Source organism: Phocoena sinus, chromosome 4 (genome assembly GCF_008692025.1).
Source record: "Phocoena sinus isolate mPhoSin1 chromosome 4, mPhoSin1.pri, whole genome shotgun sequence".
NCBI lineage: Eukaryota > Metazoa > Chordata > Mammalia > Artiodactyla > Phocoenidae > Phocoena > Phocoena sinus.
Genome location: NC_045766.1, coordinates 130,615,989 through 130,636,151, shown reverse-complemented (window position 1 = coordinate 130,636,151; position 20,163 = coordinate 130,615,989). Strand labels below are relative to the sequence as shown.

General features: G+C 36.9%; 1 protein-coding gene across 8 annotated transcripts in view; it reads left to right on the top strand.

The window, feature by feature from the left end:
- Positions 1-16,717, top strand: part of GRIK1 (glutamate ionotropic receptor kainate type subunit 1) — a 427,625-nt gene extending 410,908 nt beyond the window's left edge. For 4 of the 8 annotated variants that reach the window (XM_032630338.1, XM_032630343.1, XM_032630341.1 and 1 more), the window contains one exon: positions 16,252-16,710. In XM_032630338.1, coding sequence (XP_032486229.1) covers positions 16,252-16,407 — 156 coding nt within the window. In that variant the 3' untranslated portion in view covers positions 16,408-16,710. Of the gene's footprint in view, positions 1-558; positions 709-15,752; positions 15,840-16,251 lie in introns of those variants that run through there. The other 4 variants (XM_032630336.1, XM_032630335.1, XM_032630340.1 and 1 more) reach the window with 3 other exon arrangements.
- Positions 16,718-20,163: the final 3,446 nt, after the last annotated feature.

Genomic DNA, 20,163 nt, shown 5'->3' with positions numbered 1-20,163 from the left:
CAATTTAAAAGTATTGTTAGAATTTTGAAACTACAAACAATTAATAACAGGCCTACTTTAATGCTCAGCTATCAATGTCTTAAAATTCTTAATAATTTTAGAACAAGGGGCTCTACATTTCCATTTTGTTCTGGACCCCACAAATAATGTAGCCAGTTTTCATTAATAATCTCATACGAGTCCCACTTCCTTTAAGTGGAAACTCTCCTTAAGTTCCTAGAGATGGGGATGATTGATTATAACCTGGCTTCGTCCTGAAATTTTTCCCAAAATTACAAGGCAATTGTGAGAACATTAAGCACCATTTTCAGAGACCTTGTTAGAGAAAACTGTCTAATTAAAAGGGAGAATGGACTGATCTGCTTTAACTTTCGATTTGCTCTTGAGGTGTCTTGTTTTATGCAAATAATTTGAAAACTAAAAGCTTGTATATGTTATGCTTTAATGTGCTTCTCATACTTGCCAGCTTCATTTGATTTAAATTTTCATTTAAACGCCCATTTTTGCTTCTGATTTATTCATTTTTTCTATATTTTTCTCATTTCTTTTGCATGCAAGGCTTTTTGTTTCTTTTATGGACTGCAGTGTAAGCAAACCCATCCAACCAACTCCACTTCCGGAACCACTTTATCTACGGATTTAGAATGTGGCAAATTAATTCGAGAGGAGAGAGGGATTCGGACACAGTCCTCAATTCACACTGTGTAATCATTAAAAAAAAAAAAAGTTGTGCCAAGTAGAAATTGCTTCTGCTAATTGGTGGTGTTGATGATGTCTGTATCTACTAAGCATACATAGCCATAATCCCTATCCTTGTTTTAAGATAGCAAAACTCATGTACTCTGAACATTGAATTCAATGCACTGGAGACACATGTGCATTTTATATTGAAACAGCAGCATATTAGGTGTATACAGATTCCAAGATATGTGTGTTTACAGGAATTGTCTATACCATCAAGAGAATGGTTATCTTAGTTGTATTTTCATGTATTAAAAATAAGCAACTCTTGCCTCATGCAAAAGTAGATTCAGACTTTCAACAGTGCAAAGCATGAAAACAAAACGATATTTGGAGGAATTCTTTTCATCTTTGTGAACCTTATTTTCTCCTCTTTTCTTCTCCCTGTACCATACACTCTGTAGATCCACACTTTCCAAGTACCCAAAGCCCCATCTTTTTATAATAACTCCTTAACAATGTTAATTTTTCATTCAAATTGAGTCTACTATTTGAAATGTACTATTTACACTGAGATTCCAAGAAGTCTTAGATTTTAAAGATTCAAAAAAGTGACCCAGAAAATGAAAACTAAACTTGAAACCTCTGGTGTCATGGAAGAAGAGCATTAGTTAAGGTGAACGTCACTCAGGAAGACACAAGAGTCAAAAATGATCCCTGCAGAGAAATTCATTACCATCAAGCTCTCAAGTAACATTTACTTGTAGAGCTTAACAATCTTCTGTAGGTTCAGATAGGTAGTATGCTCAGAATCTTTAAGGAACTGTGATTTTTTTTTCAAGTTATAGATTATATTTTGCAAGCTCCAAGCACAGTCCTAAGGTAGAAATTAATGTCTGGCATCTTCTATTTTCCACTCACTTGCCCTCATTCTTTGCACTGAAGAACATCTTTTCACAAGATGTTATTTCATTCCTGTCCTAAGAGAGTGGTTGTTTTTGTAGCAATCTTTTCTGAGCCTCGACACTTTCACACTCATTCCTCTGGATCCTTTGCCATTTTCAATTAATTCCAAGTATGCTGGGGAGAAGGACAAGGAGGAAAAAGTTAATAGACGAAAGAATTTCCACACACATTAGTTACGGATCTTTGTAGATTTATTTCCCACCTGCATTCAAAATGCTGTAAATAATTTTCACTCTAACTGAGTTTGTGACATAGAAAGCCAACTACATACTTAATTTGTTGTGACAGGATGTCTGCTGTCCCTCTAAGCTCTTTCCCTCTTCACAGTGAACAGGGGAATTGAAGATGCCCTTCATCTTCCCTCAATATGGGATAAGTTGATCTTTGTTCTCCTTAATGGGGTTACCTTTTGACATGTGAAGTGATCCCAAAAAAATATATTTCTCAGAAGTAGAGATAGACCATCTGTGCAATCATGTAGCATTTTGCCTTCTCTTTGCTTAGCTTTAAATGGGTTCCAATTTCTGAATCACGAGTCTCTTCAATCAACTCTAGATTTCTCCAGTAAAACATGTTCAGGAGAGTTGACTCTTGCCCTGATTGTTTCTCAGTCTTGGTTTCTTCTTTAAATAAATATACTTTTAAGGAAATGTCTATAAATTACACTGACATTTATTAGCTGTTATTGGGGTAAAATCAACATACTATTTGCCCTAGATCAGAGTTCACATCCTCATAATCAAAAACATCAGATGGGGCTTCCCTGGTGGCACAGTGGTTGAGAGTCCGCCTGACGATGCAGGGGACACGGGTTCGTGCCCCGGTCCGGGAAGATATCACATACCGCGGAGCGGCTGGGCCCGTGAGCCTTGACCGCTGAGCCTGCACGTCCGGAGTCTGTGCCCCGCAACGGGAGAGGCCACAACAGTGAGAGGCCCACGTACCACACACACACACACAAAAAAAAAAACCCATCAGATGTTGAAATAAATATTACATAATTCATTGATTCTATATACTGCCTAATTCTGATAGTTACATATTATTTTATGGTTTCAAAGTGTTTTAACATACAGTACAGTAAGTTCCCTACATACGAACCTTCAATTTGAGAACTTTCAAAGATGCAAACGTGCGTTCTCATGTCCAGTCACGTAAGTTAACTCCCGTATCCGGCATACATTGTCACGTGCGTACATTCTCTACAGGTGGTTGTGCTTTTGTGGACTTTGCTGTACAGTACTGTATAGAGTACAGTAGTATAGTGTATAGTAGTATAGTGTCTTTATTTCAAGTCCAGGATGTCCAGAAGCAAGCATAAAAGCAGCGGTGATGTAGTTGGTACTACTGTACTTTTCAAGGTACTGTACTGTAAGATTAAAAACGTTTATTTTCTGTGTTTGTTTGTTTTTTATGTATTATTTGTGTGAAAAGTAAACCTATTACAGTACAGTACTATATAGCCGATTAGATACATAGGCTAACTTTTTTGGACTTATGAACAAATTGGACTTATGAACACGATCTCGGAAGGAACTCCTTTGTATGTAGGGGACTTACTGTATTACATTTAATCCTTTCTACAATTTTATTTCAGAGGTTAACATTTACTAACAGGTGACTCCAAAATAGATATCAGAGTCAATGACCCAGAGTCCTAGACGTAGAATCAGAAGAGAATTTTCTAAATCAGCCAAATTTAGGTTCAAGTTCTAGTGGAGTCACTTGCTGAATGTCTGTAGACAAATAACTGAATTTCTCAGAGCCTTAGTTTTTTAATATGTAATAGGGGGATATAGTTTCTAGGTCATAAGGTTGTGTTGAAGGAGTATTTTTCAAACTGGTTTTCATTGGCAAGTGTTACTCAAATAAGATTTTGGGCTTCCCTGGTGGCACAGTGGTTGAAAGTCTGCCTGCCGATGCAGGGGACACGGGTTTGTGCCCCCGTCCGGGAGGATCCCACACGCCGCTGAGCGGCTGGGCCCGTAAGCCATGGCCGTTGAGCCTGTACATCCGGAGCCTGTGCTGCGCAGCGGGAGAGGCCACAGCAGTGAGAGGCCCATGTACCGCAAAAAAAACAAAATAAAATAAGATTTTCATGGTCGAGTAACCCATGGAGCACTAGGACAAATGCCCCTTTACTCATGACATTTCAGTATGTTTAATATGTTACAATACATTGAGAATTTTCAACAAGAAGGAAAAGTATCCAGTACTTCCCAAACCTGTTAGATCACAGAATCTTTTTTCCTCCAAAGCATATTGACAGACCAATTTTCTACAGGGAACACTTGTATGATAATGTGTATCTTATCCAGTGATAATGAACAAAACACCTAATACCATGCCTAGCACAGAGTTGCCATTCAATAAACAATAACATTTATTATCGGGGATTTTTTTTTCTGAAACTTCTCTGAACCTCAATTTCCTCATTTGAAAAATGAAGGTAATATACTGACTTACATTTGCTTTGATAATTAAATAAAATAATGGCATAGAAAATTAAATCATTTATAAGAGGCCTGTTAATAAATATTGGTTAACAGACGTTAGTTCCTTATAGAGAAATTAAGTATTGCTCTCTGGTAAAATGAGCAATAAATACAATTTAACACATACCTTAAAAGAGAGTTGGTTTGGAAAACAGGTTTTTCAATTTAGAGGTTCAAACTATCTCTGAGACCATTTTCCCTCTCACAAGCATTAAAAATCAATGGCAAGTTCATTGCACCCAAGGGAAGGATCCAAAATGGCAATCTATGAAGACATACAGTGGAAGGTATGAACCTCAACTCTAGAAATTTTAATTTCATTCATCTGGAGTGGGGGCAGAACAATAGCAGTTTTTAAGGTACTCTGTTGATTCTAGTGGGTAGTAATGACCTAAAGCATACTCTTCTATGTATAATTGGCACTCAATAAGTTGTTGCTATTTACTGATTGATTCTAGAGGCAGGATCATTAATTTCAAGCAAGATATACAGCATATATTTAGCATCAAATATTTAATAAACCCTCTCTAAGGAGAATCCAAGAAGAATCTGTGAACATCTTTGAGATGGAAATGTCATTATATTCAATTGATAATCTTCCTGTTCAGCCATAAGTGGTAGGCCTACTCAAGATACTCAAGTAGGCAGTTTTCTGCTCTCTCTCTGTGCTTTATTCCTCCCTTGAGAAATCCGCCATTCATTTCAGACCCTGAGTTTCTTATACTTTCCTCTTTCTCCTTTTATATAATATATGCTCTCAGACAACCAATTCTTGCCATCAAGTAAATGACCACTAAGACCACAGTGACCCCAAGAGGAGCCATTGCACTTTAAGTGAATTTAGGGGAAAAAAGCGTCTTGAACATAAAAGAAAAAATTTCAAACTCTATTTTTTTATGTCACTGGTTTTTGGACTTCAGTGTACATCTGAATTACCTGGGGAAATTATTTAAAATACAGATTATTGGCTGTAACTCCAGAGGTCCCTCTTCAGTAAGTATAGTCCAGGAATTGGAATTTTTAACTAAACCTGAAAATGAATGCTTAAAACTAGTTGTGCACATTGATTTGCATAAAAATTAGCTTAAATATAGCAGGGTTTTTTTTCTAAAATTAGGTCATGACTTTTCATAAAATTATCTTCAATGCAGGGTTTTTTTAAAATAGTTTTTCTTACATGAGTTTCCTCCCAACAATCCTAAATACCATTGTTTTACTGAAAAGTAGTTGGTATGCATGAGTTTTTATTAAAATTAACTTGAATACAGCAGTGTGACTTCAAATTAGGTGGTAAGTGTGAGTTTTTATTAACACTGGCAGATTATCTGTGGATTATACTCTGAGAAATATTGTTTAAATTTAGGAAGAGAGCAGAGAGGTATGAAAAGATTGAAAAATACATCAACAACTATGGAGCATGTAATGTCTAATTTATTTCTTAACAATGCTGTATAACCTAATGTAGTAAGGGAAAAACTAAAGCTTATTTTGTTTTAGACTAAAATTATAAATTGAATTATTTTAAAGATTTTCCAGCAAAATTAGAACTACCTAAAGAATACATGTTGGATAGAGATTGTGCCCTTAGGAAAATCAACTGGATTATATGATTATAAACCTATCCAAGGAAAATTATTTCTAAATACCTCACTGCATTTGCCTAGCACTATATTATGTTCTATATGAGCCATCTGTGGCAAAGCAGAAAAATAATGGATCCCAATTAGTTTCAAAGCCCATGACCCTTATACTCTAAGGTCTACTTCCTAGTAAGCAATTTAAAAGTAGCCTGAACAGCCTTGAAAAGCAAAAGGAAAGCAAAGCATTCTTACTTCCTATACTATTTTCTGCTCATCTCACTGTACCAAGTGACATTATTAATTAACTCTTATTGATAATGAAAAAATTCTGCTTGATGCTGCAGTTTTAACTTGCCTTTAGGAACCATCTCATTATGCTTCTTACAGTTATGGAATTTTATGTCCAGATGCACAAGCATATTAAAATCATTTTTGCTTTCAAAATCCTTTCCACAGAGACTGGTATCATGGAAAATGGGATTCTCCTTTAAATTTTCAAAGAAATTTTCTTTGCAAAAAGAAAGGCATTCTTGTGATAGAAAACCAACATTACAAATGTTTTATGTGGTTTCAGCACCCTGCAGAATCTAAGCTTCATAGTTGTCAGCCCAAACATGGCTAATTGGTCATACTGCACAGCAATGATTTTCCACATTACAATGTATACATCCAAATACACACAAAAATAATGAGTAAAACCAGAGTGATGTAAAGAAGTTACTGTAGTTCTCCTTACCGATTAAAATTTTTAATTCAGCTTAGCCAGAATTTTTTGTCTTTTTTCAACTGGAGGGTTCTGACTTAAAATATTAAAATATTCCGATTTTCCAACTTCAAAAACGAATGTTCTCTTGATCACTTAGACTTTACCAACCATAAGAACTAAAAAACTACTGTCTATAGATAGCCTGCTCTCATTTAGTATTTATCTTTCCTCACGGTCACTTGGTACATTATCAAATATCCAAATGTCCTTGGCTTTATTTCTTCTGTAGTCTGATTAACTTATTTAGCAAATGATTTGGAAAAGTCTCTCTAATCAGGTTATTTCTGTAATTGTGCAAAGAGGCTTTTCTTTGCCTGGAAACCCAAACATTCATTAATTAACAGAGAGGCCAGAAAGCAATTAACATCCATTTAGAAATAACTTTTCAAATGTTCAAGTTGGCACCACCATGTAAACCAAACTCTGAAAGATGTTTGTGGCCCAATGGAAAGGTGACTTGGGAATCACAAGCCAAGAATCCAAGTCTCTGTACTGCTGCCGAATGGCTATGTGTCTTTAGGCAAGTCATTGTACTTCCCTCATCCTCAGTTCTGTCATCTGTGGAAAGAGGGGGTTGCAGTTAAAATTCTTTTCCAACCACGATATTTTTTAATTCTAGTAGAAAGTGGGAAGAAAGTTAAAATGTAGAAACAGTGAAAAAAAAACTTGGAGAATTTATGTGTATATATATATATATATATATATACACACACACACTTAAGCATATATGTATATACATTAACATATTTGTGTATATATATATTATATATATATTTATATATTTATTAAGATTGTGTGGTTATGTTGAACACATTAAATTCTTATGGTAATAAACAGAATTACCTTGCCCTGCCAATACTTAGGATAGAATGCCTGGCTCTGGATATAGAGAAAAACAGCTATCATGGCATCAAAGACTGAGAGGGTTCCCATCCAATAAATCATAAGCAAATCATTACAAACACAGTGAAGATTTCTGAAGTGGAATAATTTTTGACTTTGGTGAGCCTATAGACTAGGTATAAAAATGGGGGGGGGGATAAACTTAGGAGCTAGTCGAAGCTATGAAACCAATTAATCACAATTCCAGAACGAGGGAGATCAACGGGGCTGGAGTGCTCTGGAAACTATTCTGTAAGTGGAACTTAAATAATTCTGCTAAAGAGAGACAAAAGGAAACAAAGGAAAAGGATGATGTGCTTTTATTCTCCATTGATTTTACCCCTACCTTCCTCCACCATCAAGCATCAAGATTTTTATATACGTTGCTTCCATGCTAGAGATGACTCAAAGTCCTAGCTTTTCAGTTTTAAGTGGATTTTACAAACTTGTAGCACAAACAAAAATCTTAAAAACCATGGCTTTCAATCTCAAAAGCTAAGTGCTTTGTTAAATAAGTTAGTTGTTTTCATTCAAAAAGTTTATCTATAATTAGCAAAAGCTAAATCCCAGAGGGTCAAGGTTGAGGAAATATACATAATAATGTTCTCCTACCTCTTTTTCCAATCCCTGACCCATTTTTGACCACTAGGAAAGAAAGAAAATATTAAAAGGAAATCATTAAGCTTAAATGCTAGCCGAATCCCTGAGAAGGCCTAATGACCATCCCTGAGCCAAGTCCTAACTTAGAGGGACAGGAAAATAGAAACCTCAGAAAATTTCAGGGTGGATCCTGAACAGAAAGTGCCATTGTTGTGTTCACAGTTTGTAACCCAGGAGATGGCAAGACTTTAAGAGATATCATACATCCAACTGTCTCCTGAATGGTAGAATATCAATGTCTAGGCAGTGATCCTTTGAACAGCTTCATAGAGCCTTGCTTAACCCCAGAGCATTCCAGGGAAAGCATCTAAAAATTCATGGCCTTTCCCAACAAAGAGCTTTGTGGAAGGGCTGAGGAGAACCAGAGGATTGGAAGACTTGAGGCTGGACGGGAAACGATTCAAAGTGTAGACCTGACATTGAGACCATGGTGAGACCACAGTCATCTCAGAGGATGCAGCAGAGATAGAGAGCAGCATCCATGGCCTGGCAGGATGTCACACCCCAGGGGGAATCAAAAGGATAGAGGGTGGCCATGGACAAGCTTCTCCCACTATCACCAATGCCAAGACCCTCTATCAACCTCTCCTAAGCCCAGACACCCCTGGAAAAGAAAAAAGGAGAAGAGAGATGAGAAGAGGCATGTATTAACTGAGCCATTAACCAAATGAAAACTTAGTTTTAAATCAAAAGTGAGTTACCTTGAGTTGACAAGATCCACTAGCAGATGGGGACCGATAAGCTACGGTGAATTCTGTTATTTTTTTAACGGCATCGCATAGTTTTTTTGTTTTCTGTATACCTGGGTTTGTAGCTTGAGAAAAAAGTGTATCCACTACATGTGGGTATAAGCTGGTACCCCAAGGACTCCCTGTGCTATGTCCACAGGTACTATGGGGATCTGAAAACCTACATCAGAGTCAATTTACCTCAAAGGCAGGGCCATTCTCTGCATGAAACGAGGCATGCAAAGAATTTATTGGAATTTTATTTTTATGGCCCTAACTCAGCCTCTGAGTTGCCAGAAGGACCAGGCCCTCTCCTCTGTGAAGTGAGGGAATGCCAGTCCCCATGGTACTAACTCAGGCTATCAGAACAGAGCCTGGTCACGTTCATATGAGACCAAATCCAGAGGAAGCATGCAGGCTCCTGGCTTCAAGAGGGGCTGATGCAGGTTTTGGAGTTGTAATGAAGACAAAGAAAAGCTAGAGGCCTGGAGAAGAAAGTTACATTGGCCTCTGGCTATGACTCCAGAGAGGAGAAGACACTGTGGGCACTTTGGTTTGGCATGCAGACCAACATTTCTGCCACTTTTAGGCAAAGAGAGTTGCTTACCCTTGGGTATGTGAGCCCACCTGAAGTTTATCCTCACTGCAGAAACAACTGTCTGTTCTTTGGCCATCAGGCTTGAATGGGATACCTGTCTGCCACTTCTGTGCCCTTTCTGGGGCAACTGCTCTTGAGACTATCCAGAGGCCATGGGAGACAGAGGACAGTTCTCCACTCAAGTGACTGCTTCCTCTGAGAGTCTAGAACAGAGAGTGGGCACAATTTCCCTGTGTTCTTAGGTCCCCTCACCTACCGGGCTATTTTCCTTGTCCCACCTCTTGGGAGTTTAACCCTAGAAGTGGCAAGTGAGGGAAGTTTAACCCCAGAAGTGGCAAGTGAGGGAGCCCTTCTCAGGTATTCCTCAGCGTCTAGGATGTGTCATCACCTGGTTAGACATTTCTCCTTGAAAGCAGACACTGAACAGTCCTATCTTCACCACTATGACCAGTCCTATATGCTGGATCCCGAAGGCTCTAAGGCAAATTTACAATTCAAAGCACTATCTTTTTTCTTCTTTCAAACACATGGCTGTTGTAATTAATTGCTTCAAAGACGGCAATAGCTTCCATAGGTCTATACAAGTTTATTTAAAAACTCAAAGCTGCAAATTTACCTCTTTTTTTTTTCTCTGTGTCATCCTACCCTGTGGGCAATGCATATAAAAGCTCCTGTTGCAACTGTAAAAATAGAAAAAAGAGTTGAGATTCAGAAGAATTGGAAAAAGTACATAGATCAATATCAAAATGTTCTGCCTCAGTGTTAACTTCACATTTCAAAGTTTTCTATGAAATTATCACTAATGTTAGAAGAGAATAAATTTTCCTATACCCTAAGAGCTTGGGGGTATAGCGCTGGACAGCCACCCCAAGTGAAAAATGTAAGAATTCTTTAAAAAATAGGTATATATATAGATAGAGAGAGAGAGAGAGAGAGAGAGAGAGAGAGAGAAAGAGAGAGAGAGAGAATAACATTCAACATTATAGTTACATTTAATTTAATGGAAGAAAAAGTTTTCTAAATAAAATCTTTAAATAAAAATGAACCCAAGAAAGATGATCCTTGTGTATCTGGCCCCATCAAGTAAACTTGTGCCCCCCATAGATATATTTTTTGGTTTAAAGACCTCAGATAGGGAAACAAAGAATTCTAGGGCATGCCTTCATGCAAAGAATTAGAAGCTTAAATATAGAATCTGAGAGAGCTAAAATGTCAGCATCAAGCCTTAGGTGTGGGAACAAAACTGAAATAGGGAAGAAAAGAGGTGAAAGGACATAAAGGTGGTGAAAACATGGCATTAAAAGGAACCAGGAAAAATCAGTTAGGGATGTCTACGTGCTATAGCCAAAGGAAGGCAAGACAGGGCTGTAGGGAGTGGTTACCAATGAAGAGCCAGTTTAAAGCATCAGCAGGGAAATGGTCTGTGAAAGGAAGACCATTGGGTCTGGGTCACAGGTGAGGATAAGCGTGGGAAACACACTTTGACATTTTTGTTCAGTGTCGAAATTTCCTCCACCTGAGATTTTTAGCACAGACTTAGGAGATGAGAATCAGCTTCCTCATTATCTACTGGGTACAATTCATCATAACCACTATTCTGAAAGCTAATATGGTGACTAACTCTCAACCTCTCAGATCCATTTTTTAAAAATCCTAAGGATGGTTACATGAAAGATGACCAGGGATTCTGAATAAACCCAGAAAATTGGTAAAATCAGAGTAAATGATGCCTAAATTCTGAGTTCTGGAACATGAGAACTGCACACAAAGAAGGTGCCTGTATAGTTACTCCAAGACTCCCCTTCCTTATTCCTTCGTGTAATTAATGCAGGATGATTAAAGTCTGATCTCTGTTCTTAGATTATCAACTATCCTGTGAAGAAGTAAAACACTTGTGCAGATAGGTGACCAGACTGTCCAAAGCCTTCAGGTAGCAAACATACGAGTAGGATTCTTCATTGAGACACTGTCTCCGCACAGCTATGGCAATAATTTGACAAAACCAAGGAAATAATAGTAATAGTAGTAATAATCGCATTATTTCTCAGCAACCTATCCCCTCTGTATTTACTGATATTCTATATTTTACTGAGAGCGGTCTTTACAAAGACTTCAAATCACAGCCTGCCTTTAAGTTAAAGCAGATCTATACATAAAATGAAAGATTTTTACACCTATAAAATGACATTACTGTTATCTATATTCTTCTTTTCTTCTAAGCATAAGGTGAAAATTTACTAGACAATGTCACAGATCACTTCAAATGTCTTTGAATAAGGAGCCTAATAAATTAAAGGGAGAAAACTGTAAAATCTGTATTATATTCTTGGCTAGGCCAGACCTTCTAAAAAATAATTTGTCAGCAAAACCCTTAAAATTACGTATTCAAAGTAGTTCTCCTAAATTTACCAGTGAATGAAATGCATAAATGTTAAATATACAACGAGAATCAATCTGATACTCACATCTTGATGCCAAGTTTGCAACCAGTATGAAAGCTTAGCCTCGGTTCTTTCAATATTGTAAGCTACAATCAAATTCTAGCACACAACTTTTCCTACAACATAAAAAAAACATTCTCCACCCTAGACTTTTTTTTCCCTAAGGCAGCTTATTTTAAAACAAGAACTTGATTAGCTCCCCCCAACATTTCCAGGGCAGTATTTGCAATAAAAGGATGAAGGTGTCAGGAGAGGAGAATAATTTATGTTCAGGTTCACTCTAGTACCAAGAAATCAAATATTTGGGGTTAATCCAAAGGAGATGTCATGCAGTCAACAATTATAAAGCGAAACAAGCCAAAGAGGGATGTAAAACAAGGCAGGAGAAAGGAAAGAAAGGGGGGCTCGTGGGGGACACACCACAGGCACTGAAGAAGTGGAGAAGAGGGATGACATTCTGCAGAATAAAGAAGCAGGTCCTTCTTTTAAAGCCAAGAGAGCTACAGTGTTAGTTGAAGTTTCAGCCACAGTCTCTAATAGACTAACTTCTATTTCTCAGTTTCCTTTCTTCTATGAGAGAAGTCACACACACACACACACACACACACACACCCCTCACTTTATCTTTGGATAGTGCCAGGAACAGCAAAACTGGCAGTCACATTGTTTACTACTGTAAATTCATTTATAAGTGAATTTTCCTATCAAACTTATCATCATGGGGATTCACTGTAAATGGGTCCTTATGCACTAAGATGATAATACTTTTAAATGGTAAGGAACTGCAGTTAGTTTCCATTCTCTTCTTATAGATGGCCACCTATCATGCGCAAGATACAAGCTGTCATAAAGCCTATTATTACATAAACACCAAAACGTGTTATGGGCTGTGTAAAACAAATAATAATAGACACTGAAAATTCTATGCTTTAAACATGTATAGAGCCTACTTGAACTAAAACACTGGTATAAAAAGTTCAAAGGAATTGGTGCAGAGAAGGGCATGCAAAGGTTAAAATTAAAGAAGCATCAAATTGTCACTGTTTTTCCACTTCACTAAAAAAAAATAGATAATGACAGATAGATAGATAGATAGATAGATAGATAGATAGATAGATAGATGATAGATCAGCGAGTGCTGTAGACTTAAAATATTTCTAGTGATGTATAACATTTTATTTTAAAGAAAGAGAGTACTTACTATGTGCCAAGTATTATGCTAAGTGTTTTATGTATGTCAACTTGATGATTCTCATAATAGCTCTACGAAAAGGACTCTACTATTGTTTCCATTTTACAGATAAGAAAACTTGAGTCAAAGAGAAAATAAACACCTTGTTCAGTGTAACACAGCTACTAAGCAGCATAGCTGTAACTTCAACTCCAGCATTCTGACACCAGGAGCCAACTCATAACTATAACTCATGGTTATATATGTAGATCCACTAAAAATATGAATTCCATCCACCAGAGAAAAATGGGAGGACCTAGGATCCAAGCTACCAGGGGACTTTAGAGTTTGCAAAGCACTGGAGGATACTGCTGCAGTATCCTACCCCTAGTTTCCCTGCCTCTAGAGCAAAGCAGCTAGGTCGACATCATTATGCTTGATACTCTCTAATGAAGGAGTTTAGAAATGTGAACCTTCATGCTTTAAATATAGCTTTTCTGTGGCTGTATGAACATGAAGGGGTTCATGAAAACCAAGTCCAGAAGTGAAAATTGTGGAAAGCAACTATAATTTTGATCCTAGTTCAGAAGCTCAATCTTTATATGTTATATGTAGTTTTAGTTCTTAGATTATAATAGGCAAATTGATTAATGAATATGAGCCCTTCCCATGCCACTCTGTGCTGAAAGATGACCTTCACAGTTTCATTTCCTGTGGATATGAGAGTGTGTGACTTGCTCAAGTTCATGGCTTGTAGGGGCCTTAAAGGTCATCTTTCTTTGTGACTACAGCAAAAACTTGGAAGCAGAAAGGTCATCCCCCATATCTTGCCATTTTCTTTTTGACAGCTGGAGACAAAGCAAGAATCAAAAAGAAATCACAGTTTGTGACCAAAGACAGAGAAACCAGACCACTGATAAAACTATATTTATATTCACTCTCACACAGGCAGCAAGAAATAAATACCCAGGGTTAATCAAAAAAAAAAAAAGAAAGAAAGAAAAGAAGTTTGTTGTATTTTAAGGCAATAAAAAATTTGGAGGAGGATTTTGTTTTTAAAGAAAAAACGATACATATTGTCAAGATAAGATCTATGACTGCCCCTTTACCCAAAAGAGGTTAAGGAAGGATTTCAAGTTGTGTTGTAAAACTGGTTGTGTCTTCCACATGAGTCACATCTAGAGACCCATTTTTGTCATTTCAGTGCAAAACAAAGTGAAGAGTCTAAAATCAAACATTTGAGAGTTCAAATAAAACAAAAAGACTATAATTTCTTAGCATATTTTATGGGGAAAGAATCCACAGAAAGCACTTTATAATAATTTAATAAAAAGAATTAATGATGGTGTAGCAGATTTCAAGTGAAAGCAATTAAGTTTGGGGAGTCAGACAGGCTGAGTTCAAATGCAAGCTCTTTATCTTATGAGCCATATTTCTTAGGCAAGTTACCTAAATCTCTAACAGTAAATTTCCCCATCTATATAATGGGCATAATAACTCTTTCTTTATAAGGCTGTTGTGAAGTTTATGTGTAACAGCGTATGTAAAATCCTTGACACTTCTTCCTTCCCTCTCTCCTCTCCTCCCACTTTAATGAACTTTCTGAAACCAGAAACGTCCTGTGTAAAAACACTTTCTTCCATTCAGATAAATTTCTGAACAAAGTTTGCAAAACCCCAATACAACACTGTCTACCACAGTGACACTATAAAATATCCATTCCATCTTAGCAGCAACACAAATTTCACATCACATAATGTTACAAAAATTATATCTCATTTGTGACATACTTGCTGTAGCATTTTTTGAAGTATAATTCATGGAAAACATTCCTGAATTTTCCTTTGCGTTGCCTGACACCCTCTCAATTCACTGAAGCTACAACTTACCCTTTGAAAGAAAATTAACATGCGTGACCTGAATTTTCATTTTTTCATACCATAGGAAAGTGGAAATTAAATTCAAATCCTATAAACACTTAGGTGCAAAAGAGACAAGAACTCATATGCAAACAGCTAGGTTTTTTTTAGAGGTGTATGTCTGGTAAGCGGATAATTTATACCTAGAATCTAAATTTGTAAGTCTGGTTTTCAAATCAAGTAGATAAATTAAAAATACTACTTATATCAAATACATCAGCTCTTTTATAGAACAAAATAGAGTGTAAATTTTCAAAAAAGAACATTGCACATTGATACCCAAGGACCACAGAAGACATTCCATACTCTGCACACATGGGGCACCAATTTCTTCCTATCAGGCACTCACATCCTAACGAAATCATCCGGTGACATGTTATCATTTGGCTTTCAACTATGTCTATTTTGTGAATTAATGGTAAAGGAATAATGCTTGCACTTCCATAAACTTTACCAAAGCCTTTGGGTTTTTACAGAAAGTTTTAGGAGCAATCTCATCAAAAACAACACTACTTTGTAGAAATCTCTATACAAGCAGAAATTTGTCACTCAAAGATCTTATCTTGGCTGGAAGAAATGACAGCAAATTATGTCTTATTACACCATTTATATATCGTGCATGTGAACAGACATAGTGTAATTGTAATAGATATGTATGCATATATATGCCATCTGCATATGCATAACATTTTATAATCATAATTCCATTTTTGTTTTGTATTATGCCATCATCTTTGCTGTGCAGTTCAGTACCATATTATTTTCATTTCAACCACAGCTGCATCATTGCTGCTGCCAGATCTCTCTGTTTTTTTGGAGAAAATATACAATTTAAAATTGTTTTTTTTTTCTTTTTTTTTATCAGAAAGGAAAGTCATCAAGAATTAGATTTTATTTTAGGAACAAAGTAAGGTTTCATGGGAGAAAAAAACAAAGCCTTGGTGTAGAGAAGGTTTGTTCATTTTCTATAGCATTACTGAAGTGTCCGTATGCCTTGATAAACCTATCAATGTTTGGATCATCTCACTGGGGGAAATGACTTAATTTAACTCTATTTTGGTGTCTCCGCAAAGGTAAGTTGTCTATTTTGAGAGCCTACCTGGGTAGTTTTATGCTACTTCATTTGTGAATAAAACCCCAAATTTTGCCCAGCTCACTTGTCGAATCAGTTTCCACAAGTAGAAAAGGTGGGGGTGGGGGGGCAGTGGGTGGAGGAGGTGGTGTGGGAACCGGCTGGGGATTTACCTGTGGCACAGTTGTCTTAGACCAATATCTCATAATCATAAAAACCTAGGCAAGAGACAGATCAACGAACCACGGAGATAGTGGGTTAAACTGATGCTCTATTATTTCATGTTCTCTAGTGTCTCTCTTTCAATGCCATCATGGAAGAACTGGGAATCTCACTCAAAAATCAGAAAAAGCTAAAGAAAAAGTCAAGAACTAAGGGGAAATCTTCCTTCACAAGTATCCTCACTTGTCATCAAAGACGAACTCAGAGAAAAGAGAGTGTGGCTTGAGCCAGGAAAACACCTATAGGAAGCTTTCAGGAAGAAAAACACATGCTCGCTACAGGTTTTTGGAGAAAGGATTTCTGACACCTGTGTATGTGTTTCCATATATCTATATACATAACTCGTTTATGCATACAGATATAAGAAATACAAAAGTTTCAAAAGCTCACATAGACCGAGATTACTTGGGAAGCAGCACTGATTCTTTTGAAATTAATTTGTATGTTCACTTATTTCACCTTTTCTCTTTCATCCCAATAAATTGCTATGTGTTCTTTCTAAATAATAATAAAACAACAGGGTTTTTTTTCCAGAATAATTTTGAGTGTTGGTTTGTTCCCCATTACTTGCTCTTATTCACGTTTGGTTTCCAAGTGTCATCAGCTGTCTACTTCGCTATTTTGATGAATCCTCTTACCTTTTCAGCCTGATAGAACCATTTCTGACTGAGTTCAAAAAATTATTTTAGTTTATACCAAATACCTAGTGATTATAGTAAAATGAAACCATTCATTTTTGTGTTTTAAAATCTAATTTTATAAATAGTTTAACTGGTACTTGGAACATCTGTGAATATAAAAGGATACTAAAGAGGGAAAATTCATTCAAAAAAATAAAAGTGTCCACCACATTTGAGGCACTATTCTAGGTTCTGGGGATACCACAGTAAGGAAGAGAGATGTGGTCCCTGCCCTCGCATATATTATAATAAAATGAAAAAAAGAAAAACATTCTATTACCCAAAGGAGGATTAAGCACTTCCTCAATGGAGGTCAGAAGCTGCGGGAACATGCAGTAGTATTGAACCTGGGATGAGACAAGGAAGTCTTCCTGGAGGAAGGTACAGCTAAGATCTGAAGGAGGGTGAGTTAATCTAGTGCAGAGAGAGACATCAGATGGAGAAAGCAAGCATTCCAGTTGAGGAAGTAGTTATTCTAAGGCACTGCAATAAGAGAGAAATAGGGCCAGAATGACGGAGGAAAAAGGAGCTTGGTAGCTAAAATGCATGGAGGTACAATGGGGCTAAGCAGTAACAACCACTCTGGCTGAGAATAAAGAACTGAGAGAAAGAAGACTGAGAGGAGAAGAGAGAGGTTCCCTTGCTCAGTAACCCAGAGGAAGGATATTATAGCCTGGGCCAGCGGAGTACCAGAGAGACCGCTACATGACAGAGGTAACTTAGAGGCACAAGTCACACAGCCAGAGATTCAGAAAGTGGTCATGAGGGAAAGAAGAGGGCGTTCAAGGAAAACACCAGGATTTGGGTGTGGAGGAGTGGGTGTGGAGGAAGGGATGCTTAGCTGGGAAGCTGATGTATTGGGAAAAAACAATGGGAAAGGAGCAGGCATTGGATCAATATTTCATATAATTAAATCCCATTGGTTTCTGTAGGATTATTTTACAACTAAAAGAAACTTTTAATCTAGTCTCTCCAGAGTTTAAGTACAAAAATAGTTCCAGACCTAAAAAGGAAAAAAAAAAAAATGACCTTTAAAATAGCAATAACAGATACTGGACAGATATTTTTCAGTGATTGTAATCAACACTCAGATTTCGGATCAATTCGAGTTTTATTAACAACAAATAGAAGACAATGTAGCTCATAAAACTGCATTAAGATGCCTATATTTAAAAACTACAAATAGAAATATGATGAATCCAACTAGCTGAAAATGAACTAGAATGATATGAAAATATGACAGGGCAAATATGCAGTTTATTTAGTTCATTAAAAATTATACCAAAGGAATTCTATTTTACATTTTCTAATTTAACAGTACAATATTTTCTCTCATTTCAGAAAATATTACAGTGCTGTAATCTTTCACATACAGTTATAGTAATTTGTGGGAAAAAAAAGTATATCAACTTCTAATATGTAAAGTGTGTGTGTCAATCTGGCTTCTAGGTATTTTAAAGCCCGTTAACCATTTTCCTCTTCACTTATCAGTAACTGAATTTTTATTCAAGGCATAATATATTGAACTAGGCAAAACTGCAGAACAGGGCTTTTTTATATTAACTATTAAATGTAATATATAATCACCTTCCTTTCCCCCCAATATTTTTATTCTGAAAACTCATTTGATGTGTACACATGGACATATGTTTCTGTGTGTGTCTGTGTGTGGTGGGGTGAAGTACAGAGTAAGCTAATGAGTTCAGGGAAGAGAAAAAGAAGAAACTACAGAATATCTGGAACCTTGTCCAGAAAAAAATTCCCTGAGATCAACTATTAATCTTTCAGATTTTCATCCCTTCCTCTGAAGAACAGTGACTCATACACAGTTATGTAGAAATAAATGGCAAAGTTAATTAAAAACTGGATCTAACATTTCTTCCTTCAACAATTTCTTGATGTTAATAGGAAAAGATGGCTCAGGTGAAATATTCAAGAAAAGAAAGGGAAGTCAGTGTTGATTGAAATACAATGTTCACAGTTAAGATTTATTTTCCTTTCAAGTTTCAAATCTGAGCCTTTCCCTTCAGTGTAGAGAAAATGGAAGAGAAACTATTCACTACTTGCATTGGCCCCATGGGGTTGCTGATACATATGGGGCTCAGAGTTTTCCATTCTTAGTCTAGAAGATGCTGGAGAGAGACAGAAATAAGAAGGAAGTAGGTTAAAGAAAACTAGGTGAAGATAAACTATATTTGACCAGCATTCTTTTCTCTACCTCAGCAGTTACTGCTTTAGTTTAACTCTTTGCCTGACCTAAAAGGACTAAATAGTTTCTTAATTAAGAAGCTCCTGCGATTGTTGTTTTAAAGGAGGAATACAATTAAGAGTGCTTATTCTGAGAAAGTTATCCTTAAGAGCTATATATGCAGTGTGATTTTTACAGAAACATAAATTCTATCAGTTCCAAAATGTAAAGCCCACCAGAGTCTCTCCAACATCAGAGGATCCAATGCATCAAGTAACAAACTGGCTCAAATTATAGTCTACTTGCTCAAGTCATTTATTATTTGGATCCTTCAGCTTACAGCAAGGAGAGGACAAGCATTCACTGATGAAGGAGAGGACAGGCATTCACTGTCAGAAGTGCACAGGGTTAGGGCGAGTAAGCCGTTCCACCTAAGGTAATGGAGTGCTTAGAGAAGGTGCCTACTGGGGTGGGGAAGAGGTGATAAAAGGTGAGGCTGGAACTTCAAAGGCACCCTCAATTCTCAGGTTTGTTCAGGTCTAGTCCTGTATATGGAGGGAAACTTTTTCCAGTCATATTTTTTAAAATAATGACCATGTAGAAGGAAGAAGCAGGACAAAATAGGAACAGTAAATCCCCCAGAGTGGAGACATATATACTACATTTACAAGTAGTAACTCAAAGTCCCATAAGCCTTGGGAGTGAAATGACCATCTTGACGTGCTGATGTTTAGAAATCCAGAAACAGGCTGGCTTTGCAGGTGAGTGTCCTCATAGTAAGTCACAGGCTCACCAGAGAGACTTGTTTTTAAGCTTTGTCCATAAGATACCCAATTAAAGAAGTTACTCCATTTTTACACAGCCTAGTAGGTTAACTGAGACTCCAAAATGGATTCGTGGACATGTATTGTCTGGTTTGTTTGTTTATTTACATTCATATCCTTCTTCCTTCCTTTCACCCCTCATTTCCTATCCCTTTTTCTTCATTAATAGAGTGCCTAGACATCCTAGTTTGCCCTGAATGGTCCTGCATTAAGCCTGAAATTGTGAAGTCCTGTAGTTTAGGCTCCCCACACCCTTCACATGCGTATCTTAATTTGGACAATAAGTCCTG